Source organism: Thalassophryne amazonica, chromosome 5 (genome assembly GCF_902500255.1).
Source record: "Thalassophryne amazonica chromosome 5, fThaAma1.1, whole genome shotgun sequence".
NCBI lineage: Eukaryota > Metazoa > Chordata > Actinopteri > Batrachoidiformes > Batrachoididae > Thalassophryne > Thalassophryne amazonica.
The window spans coordinates 133108792-133130232 of NC_047107.1; the positions used below are offsets into that span (position 1 = coordinate 133108792).

At 43.2% G+C, this 21441-nt stretch overlaps 1 protein-coding gene across 1 annotated transcript in view; it reads right to left on the reverse strand.

Moving 5' to 3' along the window:
* endog (endonuclease G) overlaps positions 1 to 20605 on the reverse strand; it is a 44520-nt gene extending 23915 nt beyond the window's left edge. The window contains exons 1-3 of the mRNA XM_034169634.1: positions 20426 to 20605; positions 12969 to 13162; positions 12700 to 12841 (exon numbers count right to left, since the gene is read on the reverse strand). Of these exons, the coding sequence (XP_034025525.1) occupies positions 12700 to 12841; positions 12969 to 13162; positions 20426 to 20605 (516 nt within the window). The remainder of the gene's footprint in view (positions 1 to 12699; positions 12842 to 12968; positions 13163 to 20425) is intronic.
* Between the last annotated feature and the right edge of the window lie 836 nt (positions 20606 to 21441).

The window sequence follows — 21441 nt, forward strand, 5'->3', positions numbered from 1 at the left end:
CTAGCTCCATGCCTGGTACTTCAAAAACTACTACCTCCATGCCTGGTACTTCAAACAGCACTACTACTTTCATCCCTGGTACTTCATACACCACTACTACCTCCATGCCTGTTACTTCAAACAGCACTACCTCCATCCCTGGTACTTCAAAAAGCACTACCTCTATCCCTGGTACTTCAAACACTACTACCTCCATCCCTGGTCCTTCAAACACCACTACGACTTCCATGCCTGGTCCTTCAAACACCACTACTACTTCCATGCCTGGAACTTCAAATACCACTACTACCTCCATGCCTGGTACTTCAAACACTACTACCTCCATCCCTGGTACTTCAAACAGCACTACTTTCATCCCTGGTATTTCAAACACCACTACTACCTCCATGCCTGGAACTTCAAACACCACTACTACCTCCATCCCTGGTACTTCAAACAGCACTACCTCCATCCCTGGTACTTCAAACAGCACTACTTTCATCCCTGGTACTTCAAACACCACTACTACCTCCATGCCTGGAACTTCAAACAGCACTACTTTCATCCCTGGAACTTCAAACAGCACTACTTTCATCCCTGGAACTTCAAACAGCACTACTTTCATCCCTGGTACTTCAAACACCACTACTACCTCCGTGCCTGGTACTTCAAACACCACTACTACCTCCGTGCCTGGTACTTCAAACACTACTACCTCCATGCCTGGTACTTCAAACACCACTACTACCTCCATTCCTGGTACTTCAAACACCACTACTACCTCCATTCCTGGTACTTCAAACACCACTACTACCTCCATTCCTGGTACTTCATACACCACTACTACCTCCATGCCTGGTACTTCAAACACCACTACTACCTCCGAGCCTGGTACTTCATACAGCACTACTTTCATCTCTGGTACTTCATACAGCACTACTTTCATCCCTGGTACTTCAAACACAACTACTACCTCCATGCCTGGTACTTCATACACCACTACTACCTCCATCCCTGGTACTTCAAACAGCACTACTACCTCCATGCCTGGTACTTCAAACACCACTACTACCTCCATGCCTGATACTTCAAACACTACTACCTCCATGCCTGGTACTTCATACAGCACTACTACCTCCATGCCTGGTACTTCAAACAGTACTACTTCCTCCATGGTCTGGTACTTCAAACACTACTACCTCCATCCCTGGTACTTCAAACAGCACTACTTTCATTCCTGGTACTTCAAACAGCACTACTACCTCCATGCCTGGTACTTCAAACACCACTACTACCTCCATGCCTGGTACATCAAACACCACTAACTCCATGCCTGGTACTTCAAACAGCACTACCTCCATGCCTAGTACTTCAAACAGCACTACCTCCATGCCTAGTACTTCAAATACCACTATGACCTCCACGCCTGGTACTTCAAACACTACTACCTCCATCCCTGGTACTTCAAACACCACTACTACCTCTATCCCTGGTACTTCAAACACCACTACTACCTCCATTCCTGGTACTTCAAACACCACTACTACTTTCATTCCTGGTACTTCATACACCACTACTACCTCCATGCCTGGTACTTCATACACCACTACTACCTCCATGCCTGGTACTTCAAACACCACTACTACCTCCATGCCTGGTACTTCAAACACCACTACTACCTCCATGCCTGGTACTTCAAATACCACTACTACCTCCGTGCCTGGTACTTCAAACAGCACTACTTTCATCCCTGGTACTTCAAACACAACTACTACCTCCATGCCTGGTACTTCATACACCACTACTACCTCCATGCCTGTACTTCAAACAGCACTACCTCCATCCCTGGTACTTCAAACACTACTACCTCCATGCCTGATACTTCAAACACTACTACCTCCATTCCTGGTACTTCATACAGTACTACTACCTCCATGCCTGGTACTTCAAACATACTACCTCCATCCCTGGTACTTCAAACAGCACTACTTTCATTCCTGGTACTTCAAACAGCACAACCTCCATCCCTGATACTCCAAACAGCACTACTAGCTCCATGCCTGGTACTTCAAAAACTACTACCTCCATGCCTGGTACTTCAAACAGCACTACTACTTTCATCCCTGGTACTTCATACACCACTACTACCTCCATGCCTGTTACTTCAAACAGCACTACCTCCATCCCTGGTACTTCAAAAAGCACTACCTCTATCCCTGGTACTTCAAACACTACTACCTCCATGCCTGGTCCTTCAAACACCACTACGACTTCCATGCCTGGTCCTTCAAACACCACTACTACTTCCATGCCTGGAACTTCAAATACCACTACTACCTCCATGCCTGGTACTTCAAACACTACTACCTCCATCCCTGGTACTTCATACAGCACTACTTTCATCCCTGGTATTTCAAACACCACTACTACCTCCATGCCTGGAACTTCAAACACCACTACTACCTCCATCCCTGGTACTTCAAACAGCACTACCTCCATCCCTGGTACTTCAAACAGCACTACTTTCATCCCTGGTACTTCAAACACCACTACTACCTCCATGCCTGGAACTTCAAAACAGCACTACTTTCATCCCTGGAACGTCAAACAGCACTACTTTCATCCCTGGAACTTCAAACAGCACTACTTTCATCCCTGGTACTTCAAACACCACTACTACCTCCGTGCCTGGTACTTCAATTACGATTGTTTCCCAGTGTAATCTTTACGTGCCTTAACTAAAGCACTCCTTCTGCTGAATCACCTCTAAATTATTCACTTTGCGTGTTTTTAGGAATCCGCTAGGTTAGCGTAGCTACTAGCTCTTAGCCGATTTAGCATGGCGGCTTCTCCTGTCTCTCCCACACTTTTCTGCTCTGGGTGTGAAATGTTTAGTTATTCCTCGGCCTCCTTTAGCAGTAATGGTACTTGTAATAAGTGTAGCTTATTCGTAGCTTTGGAGGCCAGGCTGGGCGAATTGGAGACTCGGCTCCGCACCGTGGAAAATTCTACAGCTAGCCAGGCCCCTGTAGTCGGTGCGGACCAAGGTAGCTTAGCCGCCGTTAGTTCCCCCCTGGCAGATCCCAAGCAGGCTGACTGGGTGACTGTGAGGAGGAAGCGTAGTTCTAAACAGAAGCCCCGTGTACACCGCCAACCCGTTCACATTTCTAACCGTTTTTCCCCACTCGACGACACACCCGCCGAGGATCAAACTCTGGTTATTGGCGACTCTATTTTGAGAAATGTGAAGTTAGCGACACCAGCAACCATAGTCAATTGTCTTCCGGGGGCCAGAGCAGGCGACATTGAAGGAAATTTGAAACTGCTGGCTAAGGCTAAGCGTAAATTTGGTAAGATTGTAATTCACGTCGGCAGTAATGACACCCGGTTACGCCAATCGGAGGTCACTAAAATTAACATTAAATCGGTGTGTAACTTTGCAAAAACAATGTCGGACTCTGTAGTTTTCTCTGGGCCCCTCCCCAATCGGACCGGGAGTGACATGTTTAGCCGCCTGTTCTCCTTGAATTGCTGGCTGTCTGAGTGGTGTCCAAAAAATGAGGTGGGCTTCATAGATAATTGGCAAAGCTTCTGGGGAAAACCTGGTCTTGTTAGGAGAGACGGCATCCATCCCACTTTGGATGGAGCAGCTCTCATTTCTAGAAATCTGGCCAATTTTCTTAAATCCTCCAAACCGTGACTATCCAGGGTTGGGACCAGGAAGCAGAGTTGTAGTCTTACACACCTCTCTGCAGCTTCTCTCCCCCTGCCATCCCCTCATTACCCCATCCCCGTAGAGACGGTGCCTGCTCCCAGACCACCAACAACCAGCAAAAATCTATTTAAGCATAAAAATTCAAAAAGAAAAAATAATATAGCACCTTCAACTGCACCACAGACTAAAACAGTTAAATGTGGTCTATTAAACATTAATCAATCAATCAATCAATCAATTTTTTTTTTATATAGCGCCAAATCACAACAAACAGTTGCCCCAAGGCGCTTTATATTGTAAGGCAAGGCCATACAATTAGGTCTCTCTCTTCTAAGTCCCTGTTGGTAAATGATATAATAATTGATCAACATATTGATTTATTCTGCCTAACAGAAACCTGGTTACAGCAGGATGAATATGTTAGTTTAAATGAGTCAACACCCCCGAGTCACACTAACTGTCAGAATGCTCGTAGCACGGGCCGAGGAGGAGGATTAGCAGCAATCTTCCATTCCAGCTTATTAATTAATCAAAAACCCAGACAGAGCTTTAATTCATTTGAAAGCTTGTCTCTTAGTCTTGTCCATCCAAATTGGAAGTCCCAAAAACCAGTTTTATTTGTTATTATCTATCGTCCACCTGGTCGTTACTGTGAGTTTCTCTGTGAATTTTCAGACCTTTTGTCTGACTTAGTGCTTAGCTCAGATAAGATAATTATAGTGGGCGATTTTAACATCCACACAGATGCTGAGAATGACAGCCTCAACACTGCATATAATCTATTATTAGACTCTATTGGCTTTGCTCAAAAAGTAAATGAGTCCACCCACCACTTTAATCATATCTTAGATCTTGTTCTGACTTATGGTATGGAAATAGAAGACTTAACAGTATTCCCTGAAAACTCCCTTCTGTCTGATCATTTCTTAATAACATTTACATTTACTCTGATGGACTACCCAGCAGTGGGGAATAAGTTTCATTACACTAGAAGTCTTTCAGAAAGCGCTGTAACTAGGTTTAAGGATATGATTCCTTCTTTATGTTCTCTAATGCCATATACCAACACAGTGCAGAGTAGCTACCTAAACTCTGTAAGGGAGATAGAGTATCTCGTCAATAGTTTTACATCCTCATTGAAGACAACTTTGGATGCTGTAGCTCCTCTGAAAAAGAGAGCTTTAAATCAGAAGTGCCTGACTCCGTGGTATAACTCACAAACTCGCAGCTTAAAGCAGATAACCCATAAGTTGGAGAGGAAATGGCGTCTCACTAATTTAGAAGATCTTCACTTAGCCTGGAAAAAGAGTCTGTTGCTCTATAAAAAAAGCCCTCCGTAAAGCTAGGACATCTTTCTACTCATCACTAATTGAAGAAAATAAGAACAACCCCAGGTTTCTTTTCAGCACTGTAGCCAGGCTGACAAAGAGTCAGAGCTCTATTGAGCTGAGTATTCCATTAACTTTAACTAGTAATGACTTCATGACTTTCTTTGCTAACAAAATTTTAACTATTAGAGAAAAAATTACTCATAACCATCCCAAAGACGTATCGTTATCTTTGGCTGCTTTCAGTGATGCCGGTATTTGGTTAGACTCTTTCTCTCCGATTGTTCTGTCTGAGTTATTTTCATTAGTTACCTCATCCAAACCATCAACATGTTTATTAGACCCCATTCCTACCAGGCTGCTCAAGGAAGCCCTACCATTATTTAATGCTTCAATCTTAAATATGATCAATCTATCTTTGTTAGTTGGCTATGTACCACAGGCTTTTAAGGTGGCAGTAATTAAACCATTACTTAAAAAGCCATCACTTGACCCAGCTATCTTAGCTAATTATAGGCCAATCTCCAACCTTCCTTTTCTCTCAAAAATTCTTGAAAGGGTAGTTGTAAAACAGCTAACTGATCATCTGCAGAGGAATGGTCTATTTGAAGAGTTTCAGTCAGGTTTTAGAATTCATCATAGTACAGAAACAGCATTAGTGAAGGTTACAAATGATCTTCTTATGGCCTCGGACAGTGGACTCGTCTCTGTGCTTGTTCTGTTGGACCTCAGTGCTGCTTTTGATACTGTTGACCATAAAATTTTATTACAGAGATTAGAGCATGCCATAGGTATTAAAGGCACTGCGCTGCGGTGGTTTGAATCATATTTGTCTAATAGATTACAATTTGTTCATGTAAATTGGGAATCTTCTTCACAGACTAAAGTTAATTATGGAGTTCCACAAGGTTCTGTGCTAGGACCAATTTTATTCACTTTATACATGCTTCCCTTAGGCAGTATTATTAGACGGTATTGCTTAAATTTTCATTGTTACGCAGATGATACCCAGCTTTATCTATCCATGAAGCCAGAGGATACACACCAATTAGCTAAACTGCAGGATTGTCTTACAGACATAAAGACATGGATGACCTCTAATTTCCTGCTTTTAAACTCAGATAAAACTGAAGTTATTGTACTTGGCCCCACAAATCTTAGAAACATGGTGTCTAACCAGATCCTTACTCTGGATGGCATTACCCTGACCTCTAGTAATACTGTGAGAAATCTTGGAGTCATTTTTGATCAGGATATGTCATTCAAAGCGCATATTAAACAAATATGTAGGACTGCTTTTTTGCATTTACGCAATATCTCTAAAATCAGAAAGGTCTTGTCTCAGAGTGATGCTGAAAAACTAATTCATGCATTTATTTCCTCTAGGCTGGACTATTGTAATTCATTATTATCAGGTTGTCCTAAAAGTTCCCTAAAAAGCCTTCAGTTAATTCAAAATGCTGCAGCTAGAGTACTGACGGGGACTAGAAGGAGAGAGCATATCTCACCCATATTGGCCTCTCTTCATTGGCTTCCTGTTAATTCTAGAATAGAATTTAAAATTCTTCTTCTTACTTATAAGGTTTTGAATAATCAGGTCCCATCTTATCTTAGGGACCTCATAGTACCATATCACCCCAATAGAGCGCTTCGCTCTCAGACTGCAGGCTTACTTGTAGTTCCTAGGGTTTGTAAGAGTAGAATGGGAGGCAGAGCCTTCAGCTTTCAGGCTCCTCTCCTGTGGAACCAGCTCCCAATTCAGATCAGGGAGACAGACACCCTCTCTACTTTTAAGATTAGGCTTAAAACTTTCCTTTTTGCTAAAGCTTATAGTTAGGGCTGGATCAGGTGACCCTGAACCATCCCTTAGTTATGCTGCTATAGACGTAGACTGCTGGGGGGTTCCCATGATGCACTGCTTCTTTCTCTTTTTGCTCTGTATGCACCACTCTGCATTTAATCATTAGTGATCGATCTCTGCTCCCCTCCACAGCATGTCTTTTTCCTGGTTCTCTCCCTCAGCCCCAACCAGTCCCAGCAGAAGACTGCCCCTCCCTGAGCCTGGTTCTGCTGGAGGTTTCTTCCTGTTAAAAGGGAGTTTTTCCTTCCCACTGTAGCCAAGTGCTTGCTCACAGGGGGTCGTTTTGACCGTTGGGGTTTTACATAATTATTGTATGGCCTTGCCTTACAATATAAAGCGCCTTGGGGCAACTGTTTGTTGTGATTTGGCGCTATATAAAAAAAATTGATTGATTGATTGATTGATGCCTGGTACTTCAAACAGTACTACTTCCTCCATGGTCTGGTACTTCAAACACTACTACCTCCATCCCTGGTACTTCAAACAGCACTACTACCTCCATGCCTGGTACTTCAAACACCACTACTACCTCCATGCCTGGTACTTCAAACACCACTACTACCTCCATGCCTGGTACATCAAACACCACTACCTCCATGCCTGGTACATCAAACACCACTACTACCTCCATGCCTGGTACTTCAAACACCACTACTACCTCCGTGCCTGGTAATTCAAAAACTGCTACCTCCATCTCTGGTACTTCAAACACCACTACTACCTCCATCCCTGGTACTTCAAACACCACTACTACCTCCATTCCTGGTACTTCAAACACCACTACTACTTTCATCCCTGGTACTTCATACACCACTACTACCTCCATGCCTGGTACTTCAAACACCACTACTACCTCCATGCCTGGTACTTCAAACACCACTACTTTCATCTCTGGTACTTCATACAACACTACATTCATCCCTGGTACTTCAAACACCACTACTACCTCCATACCTGGTACTTCATACAGCACTACTACCTCCATGCCTGGTACTTCATACAGCACTACTACCTCCATGCCTGGAACTTCAAACACCACTACTACCTCCATGCCTGGTACTTCAAACACCACTACTACCTCCATGCCTGGTACTTCATACAGCACTACTACCTCCATGCCTGGTACTTCAAACACTACTACCTCCATCCCTGGTACGTCAACCAGCACTACTTTCATCCCTGGTACTTCAAAACACCACTACTACCTCCATGCCTGGAACTTCAAAACACCACTACTACCTCCATGCCTGGTACTTCAAACAGCACTAGCTCCATCCCTGGTACTTCAAACAGCACTACTTTCATCCCTTATACTTCAAACACTACTACCTCCATTCCTAGTACTTCAAACACCACTACTACCTCCGTGCCTGGTACTTCAAACACCACTACTACCTCCGTGCCTGGTACTTCAAACACCACTACTTTCATCTCTGGTACTTCATACACCACTACTTTCATCCCTGGTACTTCAAACACCAATACTATCTCCATGCCTGGTACTTCAAACACCACTACTACCTCCATGCCTGGTACTTCAAACACCACTACTAGCTCCATGCCTGGTACTTCAAACAGCACTACTAGCTCCATGCCTGGTACTTCATACAGCACTACTACCCATGCCTGGTACTTCATACAGCACTACTACCTCCATGCCTGGTACTTCAAACACTACTACCTCCATCCCTTGTACGTCAACCAGCACTACTTTCATCCCTGGTACTTCAAACAGCACTACTTTCATCCCTTATACTTCAAACACTATTACCTCCATTCCTAGTACTTCAAACACCACTACTACCTCCATGCCTGGTACTTCAAACACCACTACTACCTCCGTGCCTGGTACTTCAAACACCACTACTTTCATCTCTGGTACTTCATACAACACTACTTTCATCCCTGGTACTTCAAACAGCACTACTACCTCCATGCCTGGTACTTCAAACAGCACTACTACCTCCATGCCTGGTACTTCAAACAGCACTACCTCCATGCCTGGTACTTCAAACACTACTACCTCTGTGCCTGGTACTTCAAACACCACTACTACCTCCGTGCCTGGTACTTCATACAGCACTACATCTATCCCTGGTACTTCAAACACTACTACCTCCATCCCTGGTACTTCAAACAGCACTACATCTATCCCTGGTACTTCAAACACTACTACCTCCATCCCTGGTACTTCATACAGAACTACCTCCACCCCTGATACTCCAAACAGTACTACTACCTCCATCCCTGGTACTTCAAACAGCACTACTTTCATCCCTTGTACTTCAAACACCAGTACTACCGCCATGCTTGGTACTTCATACAGCACTACTACCTCCATGCCTGGTACTTCATATAGCACTACTACCTCCATGCCTGGTACTTCAAATACCACTACTACCTCCATGCCTGGTACTTCAAACACCACTACTACCTCCGTGCCTGGTACTTCATACAGCACTACATCTATCCCTGGTACTTCAAACACTACTACCTCCATCCCTGATACTTCAAACAGCACTACATCTATCCCTGGTACTTCAAACACTACTACCTCCATCCCTGGTACTTCATACAGAACTACCTCCACCCCTGATACTCCAAACAGCACGACTAGCTCCATGCCTGGTACTTCAAACACTACTACCTCCATCCCTGGTACTTCAAACAGCACTACTTTCATCCCTTGTACTTCAAACACCACTACTACCTCCATGCCTGGTACTTCAAACACCACTACTACCTCCATTCCTGGTACTTCAAACAGCACTAGTTTCATCCCTTGTACTTCAAACACCACTACTACCTCCATGCCTGGTACTTCACACAGCACTACTACCTCCATGCCTGGTACTTCAAATACCACTACTACCTCCATGGCTGGAACTTCAAACACCACTACTACCTCCATGCCTGGTACTTCAAACACTACTACCTCCATGCCTGGTTCTTCAAATACCACTACTACCTCCATGGCTGGAACTTCAAACACCACTACTACCTCCATGCCTGGTACTTCAAACACTACTTCCTCCATGCCTGGTACTTCAAACAACACTACTAGCTCCATGCCTGGTACTTCAAACAGCACTACCTCCATCCCTGGTACTTCAAACAGCACTACTTTTTGTGGTACACAGCACCAACTACTGGACAGGAGGGACCTAGCAGTCAATGTGACTCACTGATTTGAAAATGTAGCTCTTTCAACCAGACGTGTGGTGCTGTGACATGTCAATCATCTGTCCAATCAGATTTCAGGGGAGTCCAGTGAAACCCCGGCCTCAGCTCTAGCGCCACCCACGCAAGGAAGTGTTCAACCTTTCCTGTTTCACTGTGGCTGAAAAATTGGCACTTCCTGTTTGAGTGTGAGCTTGCCACTGAGTTCCCGTGAGATTCCATGGGATCTCCTCTGTCAATCCAGGAAATCAAATCAAAATCAAATCAACTTTATTTATAAAGCACTTAAAAAAAAAAAAAAAACAGCTGCAGCTGAAACAAAGTACTGTACACAAGGGGACATATAAAAGGTACAAATAAAAAACAACTCATTCCGGGTTAAAAGCCAGTGCATAAAAGTGGGTTTTTAGATTAGTTTTAAAAACAAAAAGTGGAGAGGCCTGCCTGATGTGGAGTGGTAACTCATTCCACATCTTTGGAGCCACAGCAGATAAAGCTCGGTCCCCTCTGAGCATACGCTTGCACCTCGGCACCTCCAGGAGGAGCTGATCAGCTGACCGAAGGTGGCGAGCAGGGGCGTAACAGTGAAGCAGCTCAGAGAGGTAGGGCGGGACAAGGCCATTTAAAGATTTAAAAACAAATAAAAGAATCTTAAAATGAATTCTAAAATGCACAGGCAGCCAGTGGAGGGAGGCCAGGACAGGTGTAATGTGCTCCCTCTTATGTGCACCAGTTAGCAGACGGGCAGCAGCATTCTGAACTAGCTGGAGACGTGCAAGGGAGGACTGGCTAATTCCATAATAAAGTGCATTACAATAATCCAGCCGGGAGGTAATAAAAGCATGGATTGCTGTTTCAAAGTGCTGCTTAACCTTAGCAAGCTGCCTTAAGTGAAAGAAACTCGATCTGACTACTGCACTGATTTGGTGGTCCAGTTTAAAATCGTTGTCCATCTTAAAACCCAAGTTTATGACAGTAGATTTCGAAAAGGCTGACAAAGGCCCCAGATCGACAGGTGAGAAAGAACAGGAGCTGCTAGAGCCAAAAACAATCACCTCCGTTTTCTTTTCATTAAAATTAAGAAAATTCAATGCCATCCAGGCTTTAACATCCTCAAGACAGGACAAAAGGGGCTGAAGAGAAGAGGCATCATTTTTCTTTAGGGGGACATATAGCTGGCTGTCATCAGCATAGCAGTGGAAGCTGATGCCATGCTTTCTGAGAATGGACCCCAAGAAAAGCAAATACAGGGAGAAGAGTAGGGGTCCAAGAATTGAACCCTGTGGGACCCCATATAAATGTGGAGCTGAGGAGGACTCACAAACCCTGAGGCCAACGCACATAGTCCTACCAGTTAAGTAGGACCTGAACCAGTCCAGGGCACTACCACCGATGCCCACAAGCTGCTGCAAACAATTTATCAGTATGTTGTGGTCAATTGTATCAAATACAGCAGTCAGGTCAAGCAGGACAAAAATGACATGGTTACCACTATCATTTGCCATTAAAATGTCATTAAAAACCTTTAAAAGGGCAGTTTCTGTGCTATGCAACATTTTAAAACCAGACTGAAAAACCTCTGAAATGTTATGTTCATCAAGGTAAGTTAAAAGCTGTGCATAGACAATTTTCTCCAGGATCTTGGAGACAAATGGCAAGTTGGAGATAGGCCTAAATTTTGATAGTTCAGTGTTGTCGAGGCCAGGCTTCTTCAACAAAGGTTGAACGACTGCGTGTTTAAAACTAACAGGGACAACACCGGAGGATAGGCTGCTGTTTACAATGGTCAGAAAAGACTGCCCTAAGGTAGGAAAAAGTTCTTTAAAAAAGTGGTGGTGGTGGTGGGGGGGGGTCCACATCACAAGGGGAACCCGATGGTTTCAAATGAGCCACCACATCCTCTAACTGTGACAGAGTCGCAGGTTCAAATCTGTTAAAAACCGCAAGGCAGGGAGCAGAGACAGAGGGGTCAAAGTTGGGTGGAGAAATGAGAGCTCTTGCAGAAGCAACCTTGTCAATAAAAAAATGTAGAAAACTGTTACATAAGTCAGTGGATGTTTCCAGACAAACAGGCTGTGGTACATTCAGGAAAATGCAGGAAGTGTTTGACATTTGAACATGTCCTGTTTTACTGTGGATTTGAAAATTGGCACTTCCTGTTTAGGATGCCCTGTACCATGAGTGAGCTTTGCGCTGCTGTCCGACGCTTCGCTCATATAATTATCAAAATTAAAATACAAAATGCTTGAAACATTGTCATTTGTATGCAGTGAGTATAGAATATATTAAATGTTTTTCATTCATCTTCAACCGCTTTGTCCAGTTAAGGGTCGCGGGGGGCTGGAGCCTATCCCAGCAGTCATAGAGCATGAGGCGGGGTACACCCAGGACAGGACGCCAGTCTGTCACAGGGCCACAAATAGACAAACAAACACACACACACCTACGGACAATTTTAAAGATTCCAATCCACCTAACCCGCATGTCTTTGGATGTGGGAGGAAACCGGAGCACCCAGAGTAAACCATAGCTTCCTTTTTTAAGATATTCTAGTTTTTGGACATGTACCTGTACTTGATCACTTTGAGCATCATCAGTGGTCTTAAATTGGTAATAAAATAAACATTTGTCCTTACCTGTGGAGCCACATTGCTCAGGTAGAATGTGTCTTCCATGGCTTCCTGGCTCCACTTATGATTGGCTGCTGCAGCCAGGTGACCTCTGTCGAAGCCACTCCCCCTGTAATCGGCATTGGTGGCTCGATGGAACACATGCACACTGTAAGTGGGTGAAGTTCAACACCAAATGAGGGCATTTTATAGAACTGCAGAAAGTCTAAGAACAGTTTAAAAGGATTTTTGAAGGATTTCAGGAGATGGAGAAGTCTTGTTTGTCTGTGCCTCACCTGTCATCCTCTTTAAAGTCACAGTACTTTCTATCTGATGTCCCAGTCAGGGAGGCAGGGTTCAGCCGCTCTATCACCCAGGATGCTGTGCGGGTGCGTGGATCATAGGATATGACATAGGACTCCCTGAACTTGATGTTGGCCAATGAGGGGAAGCCATATTTCATCACTGCTCCAGAGCTACCTGGACACACCTGGACACCAAGAGCACCCTGGGATATGTAAAGAAAATGTCTTCATATAGCACCTTTCAAAAATAAAATCACAAGTGCTTTATAAATTAAACAATAGATTAAAAGAGAAACAAAAGGTAAAATGAATTCAAATTCAATACTTTACTGTCACTGTCATAATAACGCAGTTAACATGTATATGTCGCGGACATGAACAGCTCTTCAGCATTTCAACATCTCATTTAGGTCCTTCAGACTTTTTCTTCAGTGAATGGTTCTGGGCAGCATTAGCATGGCTAAATGGTAAATGGACTGCATATAGCACTTTTCCATCTACATCAGACACTCAAAGCACTTTACACATCAATGCCTCACATTCAGCTCGATGTGAGGCTGCTGCCATACAAGACACCCACTACACACCGGGAGCAACTTGGGGATTAAGGACCTTGCCCAAGTGCCCTTAGTGATTTTCCGGTCAGGCTGGGATTTGAACCGAGGATCCTCTGGTCTCAAGTCCAAAGCTTAACCACTAGACCATCACCTCCCCATCACCTGAAAACCTTCAGCTTCTGGGGAGCCAAGCCAGACCCCCTAACTACAGCCCTCTTAACACCTGCATTTTCGGGAGCCAAGCCCCCAGGCCCCCCAACTACAAGCCCTATTAACTCCCGCATTTTAAGCATTTTTCTTTATTTCAGTAAGAGCAGAAAAATGAAAGTGATTGAGGCACTTTTGATTGAGATATAATGCAAAATGTACACGAAAGGGGCTTTTCAATATTAAATTTAAATGTCCACAAAATCCACAATCCGGATCAGATCCGGGTCAAACTTTGTCAGGCAACAGTGACTGTCAGTCTGCACCTGACTTTCAAATATGAGTATGATTGGGGCATATTTGATTAAGATATAATTAGTGTAGTGCCCGTAGTATACAGAAAAGCAGGAGCTTTGATGATGATACAGAGGCTTCCAGTGGATTGTTTGCTGTTGTGACGCTCTTCCAAACTTTACATGGTTGTATACGTTCTCTTATTTCTGTTTAGCACTCTTCTGGTTGTTATGTGAATCTTATTTAACTACAGTCCTGTTGTGAATCGCTAGTGGTTAGCATTCGGTAGTGGTTAGCATTCACTAGCGTTAGCATTCGCTAGCAGTTAGCTTTCGCTAGCAGTTAGCTTTCGCTAGCAGTTAGCTTTCACGAGCAAGGGGTATAGAGCCTTTTCCTACCGTGGTCCGGCTCTTTGGAATGATCTACCTGCTGTTATTTGGCAGTCTGACACGGTGGAGATTTTTAAATCAAGACTGAAGACCCACTTTTTTAGACTGTCTTATCATTCATTTTTTAATCTGTTTGTGTTTGCTTTGTAATTTCTTTTTATTCTACTGTGTTTTATCTTTTAACTGTGCTTTTCTTGCTTTTAATTTTGAATTTAGATTAATTTGTGTTGTTGTGAATTATGTGAAGCGCCTTGGGGCGACTTTGTCGTGATTTGGCACTATATAAATTAATAAATTAAATTAAATTAAGGTCGACCCCCACCCCCCGCCGATACTTTTATAGCTGTTTCTTTTTTACCTGTTTAATGCTTCTGTTAGTTTTTCAGTGTAACTGCTGTGAATTTTAGGTCATTATTTTACTCCTGTGTAAATATTAGGAGTGGCTAGCATTTTCGTGAGCGGTTAGTTTGCATTAGCTATTTAGACCCTCCATCCCCTCCATTTCTTTAATACTTCTACTAGTTTTTTTAGTGTAACTGTTGTGAATTTTAGCTTAGTACTTTACTCTTGTGTTAATCTTAGGAGTGGTTTACTCGTAGGAGGATTTTTGTTTTTTTTTTACTGTTCCTCAAGTCTAATACTTTTGCTACTTTTTCAGTGTAACTGCTGTGAATTTTAATTAATTTATTTACACCTGTGTGAATCATGTGTGAGCGTTAGGAGTTAGAACAGCTTCTTAGCTCCGTGGAGTTAGATGTTATGGGCACTCTAGATGAGGTTAGTATTGGGATGGCTAGCGTGCCTATACTTGCTAGCTTGCCTCTACTGGTGGTTGGCTCTCACTGCGGTATTGTATCACTTCCTGTTCCGGAGCACAGCGGTGTTTTTCTGTATCTGTTAGCTGTTTAATCTGCGCAGTTAGATTGATCTAGTTATCTAGATAACGATTTGTTTCCCAGTGTAATCTTTACGTGCCTTAACTAAAGCACTCCTTCTGCTGAATCACCTCTAAATTATTTACACATTATTCACTTTGCGTGTTTTTAGGACTCCGCTAGCTTAGCGTAGCTACTAGCTCTTAGCCGATTTAGCATGGCGGCTTCTCCTGTCTCTCCCGCACTTTTCTGCTCTGGGTGTGAAATGTTTAGTTATTCCTCGGCCTCCTTTAGCAGTAACGGTACTTGTAATAAGTGGAGCTTATTCGTAGCTTTGGAGGCCAGGCTGGGCGAATTGGAGACTCGGCTCCGCACCGTGGAAAATTCTACAGCTAGCCAGGCCCCTGTAGTCGGTGCGGACCAAGGTAGCTTAGCCGCCGTTAGTTACCCCCTGGCAGATCCCAAGCAGCCGGGAAAGCAGGCTGACTGGGTGACTGTGAGGAGGAAGCGTACCCCTAAACAGAAGCCCTGTGTACACCGCCAACCCGTTCACATCTCTAACCGTTTTTTCCCACTCGACGACACACCCGCCGAGGATCAAACTCTGGTTATTGGCGACTCTGTTTTGCGAAATGTGAAGTTAGCGACACCAGCAACCATAGTCAATTGTCTTCCGGGGGCCAGAGCAGGCGACATTGAAGGAAATTTGAAACTGCTGGCTAAGGCTAAGCGTAAATTTGGTAAGATTGTAATTCACGTCGGCAGTAATGACACCCGGTTACGCCAATCGGAGGTCACTAAAATTAACATTAAATCGGTGTGTAACTTTGCAAAAACAATGTCGGACTCTGTAGTTTTCTCTGGGCCCCTCCCCAATCCGACCGAGAGTGACATGTTTAGCCGCATGTTCTCCTTGAATTGCTGGCTGTCTGAGTGGTGTCCAAAAAATGAGGTGGGCTTCATAGATAATTGGCAAAGCTTCTGGGGAAAACCTGGTCTTGTTAGGAGAGACGGCATCCATCCCACTTTGGATGGAGCAGCTCTCATTTCTAGAAATCTGGCCAATTTTCTTAAATCCTCCAAACCGTGACTATCCAGGGTTGGGACCAGGAAGCAGAGTTGTAGTCTTACACACCTCTCTGCAGCTTCTCTCCCCCTGCCATCCCCTCATTACCCCATCCCCGTAGAGACGGTGCCTGCTCCCAGACTACCAATAACCAGCAAAAATCTATTTAAGCATAAAAATTCAAAAAGAAAAAATAATATAGCACCTTCAACTGCACCACAGACTAAAACAGTTAAATGTGGTCTATTAAACATTAGGTCTCTCTCTTCTAAGTCCCTGTTGGTAAATGATATAATAATTGATCAACATATTGATTTATTCTGCCTTACAGAAACCTGGTTACAGCAGGATGAATATGTTAGTTTAAATGAGTCAACACCCCTGAGTCACACTAACTGTCAGAATGCTCGTAGAATTCATCATAGTACAGAAACAGCATTAGTGAAGGTTACAAATGATCTTCTTATGGCCTCAGACAGTGGACTCATCTCTGTGCTTGTTGTTAGACCTCAGTGCTGCTTTTGATACTGTTGACCATAAAATTTTATTACAGAGATTAGAGCATGCCATAGGTATTAAAGGCACTGCGCTGCGGTGGTTTGAATCATATTTGTCTAATAGATTACAATTTGTTCATGTAAATGGGGAATCTTCTTCACAGACTAAAGTTAATTATGGAGTTCCACAAGGTTCTGTGCTAGGACCAATTTTATTCACTTTATACATGCTTCCCTTAGGCAGTATTATTAGACGGTATTGCTTAAATTTTCATTGTTACGCAGATGATACCCAGCTTTATCTATCCATGAAGCCAGAGGACACACACCAATTAGCTAAACTGCAGGATTGTCTTACAGACATAAAGACATGGATGACCTCTAATTTCCTGCTTTTAAACTCAGATAAAACTGAAGTTATTGTACTTGGCCCCACAAATCTTAGAAACATGGTGTCTAACCAGATCCTTACTGTGGATGGCATTACCCTGACCTCTAGTAATACTGTGAGAAATCTTGGAGTCATTTTTGATCAGGATATGTCATTCAAAGCGCATATTAAATATGTAGGACTGCTTTTTTGCATTTACGCAATATCTCTAAAATCAGAAAGGTCTTGTCTCAGTGATGCTGAAAAACTAATTCATGCATTTATTTCCTCTAGGCTGGACTATTGTAATTCATTATTATCAGGTTGTCCTAAAAGTTCCCTAAAAAGCCTTCAGTTAATTCAAAATGCTGCAGCTAGAGTACTGACGGGGACTAGAAGGAGAGAGCATATCTCACCCATATTGGCCTCTCTTCATTGGCTTCCTGTTAATTCTAGAATAGAATTTAAAATTCTTCTTCTTACTTATAAGGTTTTGAATAATCAGGTCCCATCTTATCTTAGGGACCTCATAGTACCATATCACCCCAATAGAGCGCTTCGCTCTCAGACTGCAGGCTTACTTGTAGTTCCTAGGGTTTGTAAGAGTAGAATGGGAGGCAGAGCCTTCAGCTTTCAGGCTCCTCTCCTGTGGAACCAGCTCCCAATTCAGATCAGGGAGACAGACACCCTCTCTACTTTTAAGATTAGGCTTAAAACTTTCCTTTTTGCTAAAGCTTATAGTTAGGGCTGGATCAGGTGACCCTGAACCATCCCTTAGTTATGCTGCTATAGACGTAGACTGCTGGGGGGTTCCCATGATGCACTGTTTCTTTCTCTTTTTGCTCTGTATGCACCACTCTGCATTTAATCATTAGTGATCGATCTCTGCTCCCCTCCACAGCATGTCTTTTTCCTGGTTCTCTCCCTCAGCCCCAACCAGTCCCAGCAGAAGACTGCCCCTCCCTGAGCCTGGTTCTGCTGGAGGTTTCTTCCTGTTAAAAGGGAGTTTTTCCTTCCCACTGTAGCCAAGTGCTTGCTCACAGGGGGTCGTTTTGACCGTTGGGGTTTTACATAATTATTGTATGGCCTTGCCTTACAATATAAAGCGCCTTGGGGCAACTGTTTGTTGTGATTTGGCGCTATATAAAAAAATTGATTGATTGAAAAAAATTGATTGATTGAACTCTCTGGCTGATTCCTCTTCTTTTTTTCTATGCTTTAACAGCAAAGGATTAAAATGAAGTAATACGTGGAAGAGGCAAAACAGGTGGTAAAGCCAGAGCCAAGGCAAAGACTCACTCCTCCCATGCTGGACTGCAGTTTCCAGTCAGCCGTGTCCACCATCTGCAGGGGGCGGCTGTGCAGGACATGTGGGTAACGGAGCCCCCATTTGCCTGGCAGCTGTGCTCGAGTGTCTGGCTGCACGGATCCTTGTACTGGCTGCCGGCGCTGCTCGGGACAGTGGGAAGACTCATATCATTCCCCGTCACCTGCAGCTGGTGATCCGCAACGACGAGGAGCCCATGGCCGGTTTAGGGATCTCGAGCACGGATGGCGGGTGGACAGGGGCTTTTTTTTCCTTGGCAGACGGTGGGCGTGGTTGGCTGGGGGCTGCGATCCAGCACAATATAATTTCGTTCTAATCCTTCATTGTTAAAGAACAGAGAAAAAAAAATAAAAAAGAGAGTTGACTGATGACACGAGTTTTCTATTGACAGGGGCTCCACTTTATGCTCCATTCGCAGACTTATAGGGAGAATGATGAGTTATGATTAGAGTTATTAGAGTTATGATAAATCTGACTTCAGACATCGAATCTATGTATCTAAATTGACCAAAGCACAAGTTCTCACGTCTTAAATGTAAATAACGGCGGAGAAGTCGGCCAGAGAATCAACAGTGATTACAAGCACAGAACATGTGTTTAACACTGACAACGAGAGACACTGCAGCTTCAACCTTTCAAGATGGTGAGGCCGTGACCCCCTCAGGGGCAGGCTCGACCCCATGGAAATATAAACCAGGTCTCTATTTCCATGCTCGACCCGATCTAGTAAATCCGTGGACGCCACTCAGACAGCCAACAGAAGGCAGAAAAGTGCTTCCAAAAATTTTTTTTCGGCATTTTTTGTTACAAGCAGGCATCTATGCTAGATCAAATCCTTATATAGTAAAGGTTTCACATCAGGGGCGATGCCAAAAATAAAAATCATTTTTTGGCCATTTTGGGGCCAAAAACCCCCATTTTTGGGTCAAAATTAAAAAATGGTCCAATCCTTTTGATATGTATATCAAATTACTCGTCTTGACGAGTAGAGTTCAAAAATATATAGTTTGACCTATTTTTGACCTTGCATTACATCACAATGACCGAAAATGAGGAAAGGTCAACTCAGTTTTCGTGAAGGGTCAAATTCATAAAATCTGTTATGATGGTTCAATTATGACATTTTTGGTGTCTAATTATATGTTTTCTTGCACAAGAAAACCAATAAGACAACTTACATAGACCATTATGCCAGTCTTAGCTATGACAATACAATTATGTCAGATAAGATGGGTCTATTGATTCACTTTATCCAACTTCAAAATGCTTATGACATCAAAATTGATCATAATTGGCCTCTTTTAAATCAAGCACATTAATTAAATATAAAAATTGCATAAGTATGTTTTTTGTGACTATAAAGAAAATCAGAATACAAAAGCAAAGAAGCCAGAGACATTTTAGAGTACACTATGGCTAATTTATTCAAATCATTTTTTATGATTCATTGTTTCCATTACACAACATACACTTGATACCTCAAGTATCAGAACCATTCAAAATAAGTTCAGTACACCCACTGACATAATTTTTTGTTGTTGTTATTAGTACCAAACTGACATATTTTAGTTACCTTAAAGGGGCATTCCATAAAAATTAAACACTTTCCACATTTTCGGTCATTGTGACATAATGCAAGGTCAAAAATAGGTCAAAATATATATTTTTGAACTCTACTAGTCAAGATGAGTAATTTGATATGCCCAAAAATGGCCAAACAATTAATATTTTTGGCATCGCCCCTGATGTGAAACCTTACTATATAAGGACTTGATCTAGCATAGATGCCTGCTTGTAACAAAAAACGCAGAAAAAACATTTTTTGGAAGCAATTTTCTGCCTCTGCTGGCTGTCTGACTCCCAGAGAGCGTCCGCCCCCCAACAACAACAACAAAAAATACTGTCTGGAGCCGCCGCTGGACTGACCGTCAGCTCGGAGGCCTGGACCTCCGGAACCGGAACCACAGGCAGCTGGTTGAGCAGTCCCGCAGAGGGTTCGTGTAGCGGGACCGCTAGACGACTCCAAAATCCGCTGAAACCATGACAACAAAGTCCGACTGCGGCTCCGAGCGCAAAAACAGCACCTCTGTGCTTCAGCCACGTCATCACGCTGCTGTCGCACGCCGATGACGTCACGTGTCATGTTCGGAGAGACCGCTGATCTTTTTTCACCACACACGTATTATTTGGAATAAACAGTGGTGTTAAAAGTACACACATTTGTTACTTAAGTAGAAGTATAGATACTGCAGTTTAAAAACACTCTGGTAAAAGTTGAAGTATCAACTTGACCTCTTTACTCAAGAAAAGTGAAAAAGTATGTGCTCCAAAACCTACTTAAAGTATAAAAGTATAAAGTAACCTTAAAAAAAAAAAGGTAGATGCCACTATATGAATTGAAAGCTTAATTTAAAAACTGATTCATTCTACATGTGGCCCAAAACCCAAAATTACCCCCCAACACCACCTGCACGAAAATGTTTCAATTCTAGAAGCTCTGAAATGCAATCTGGGACTATTCCAGACAATAAACTGCAGTGAGTGTAACATCTATTTGTTTTTAGGAATCATCAATTTCCAATAACTCCAATAACTATTCAATTCAATTCAATTTTTTTTTTATATAGCGCCAAATCACAACAAACAGTTGCCCCAAGGCGCTTTATATTGTAAGGCAAGGCCATACAATAATTATGTAAAACCCCAACGGTCAAAACGACCCCCTGTGAGCAAGCACTTGGCTACAGTGGGAAGGAAAAACTCCCTTTTAACAGGAAGAAACCTCCAGCAGAACCAGGCTCAGGGAGGGGCAGTCTTCTGCTGGGACTGGTTGGGGCTGAGGGAGAGAACCAGGAAAAAGACATGCTGTGGAGGGAAGCAGAGATCGATCACTAATGATTAAATGCAGAGTGGTGCATACAGAGCAAAAAGAGAAAGAAACA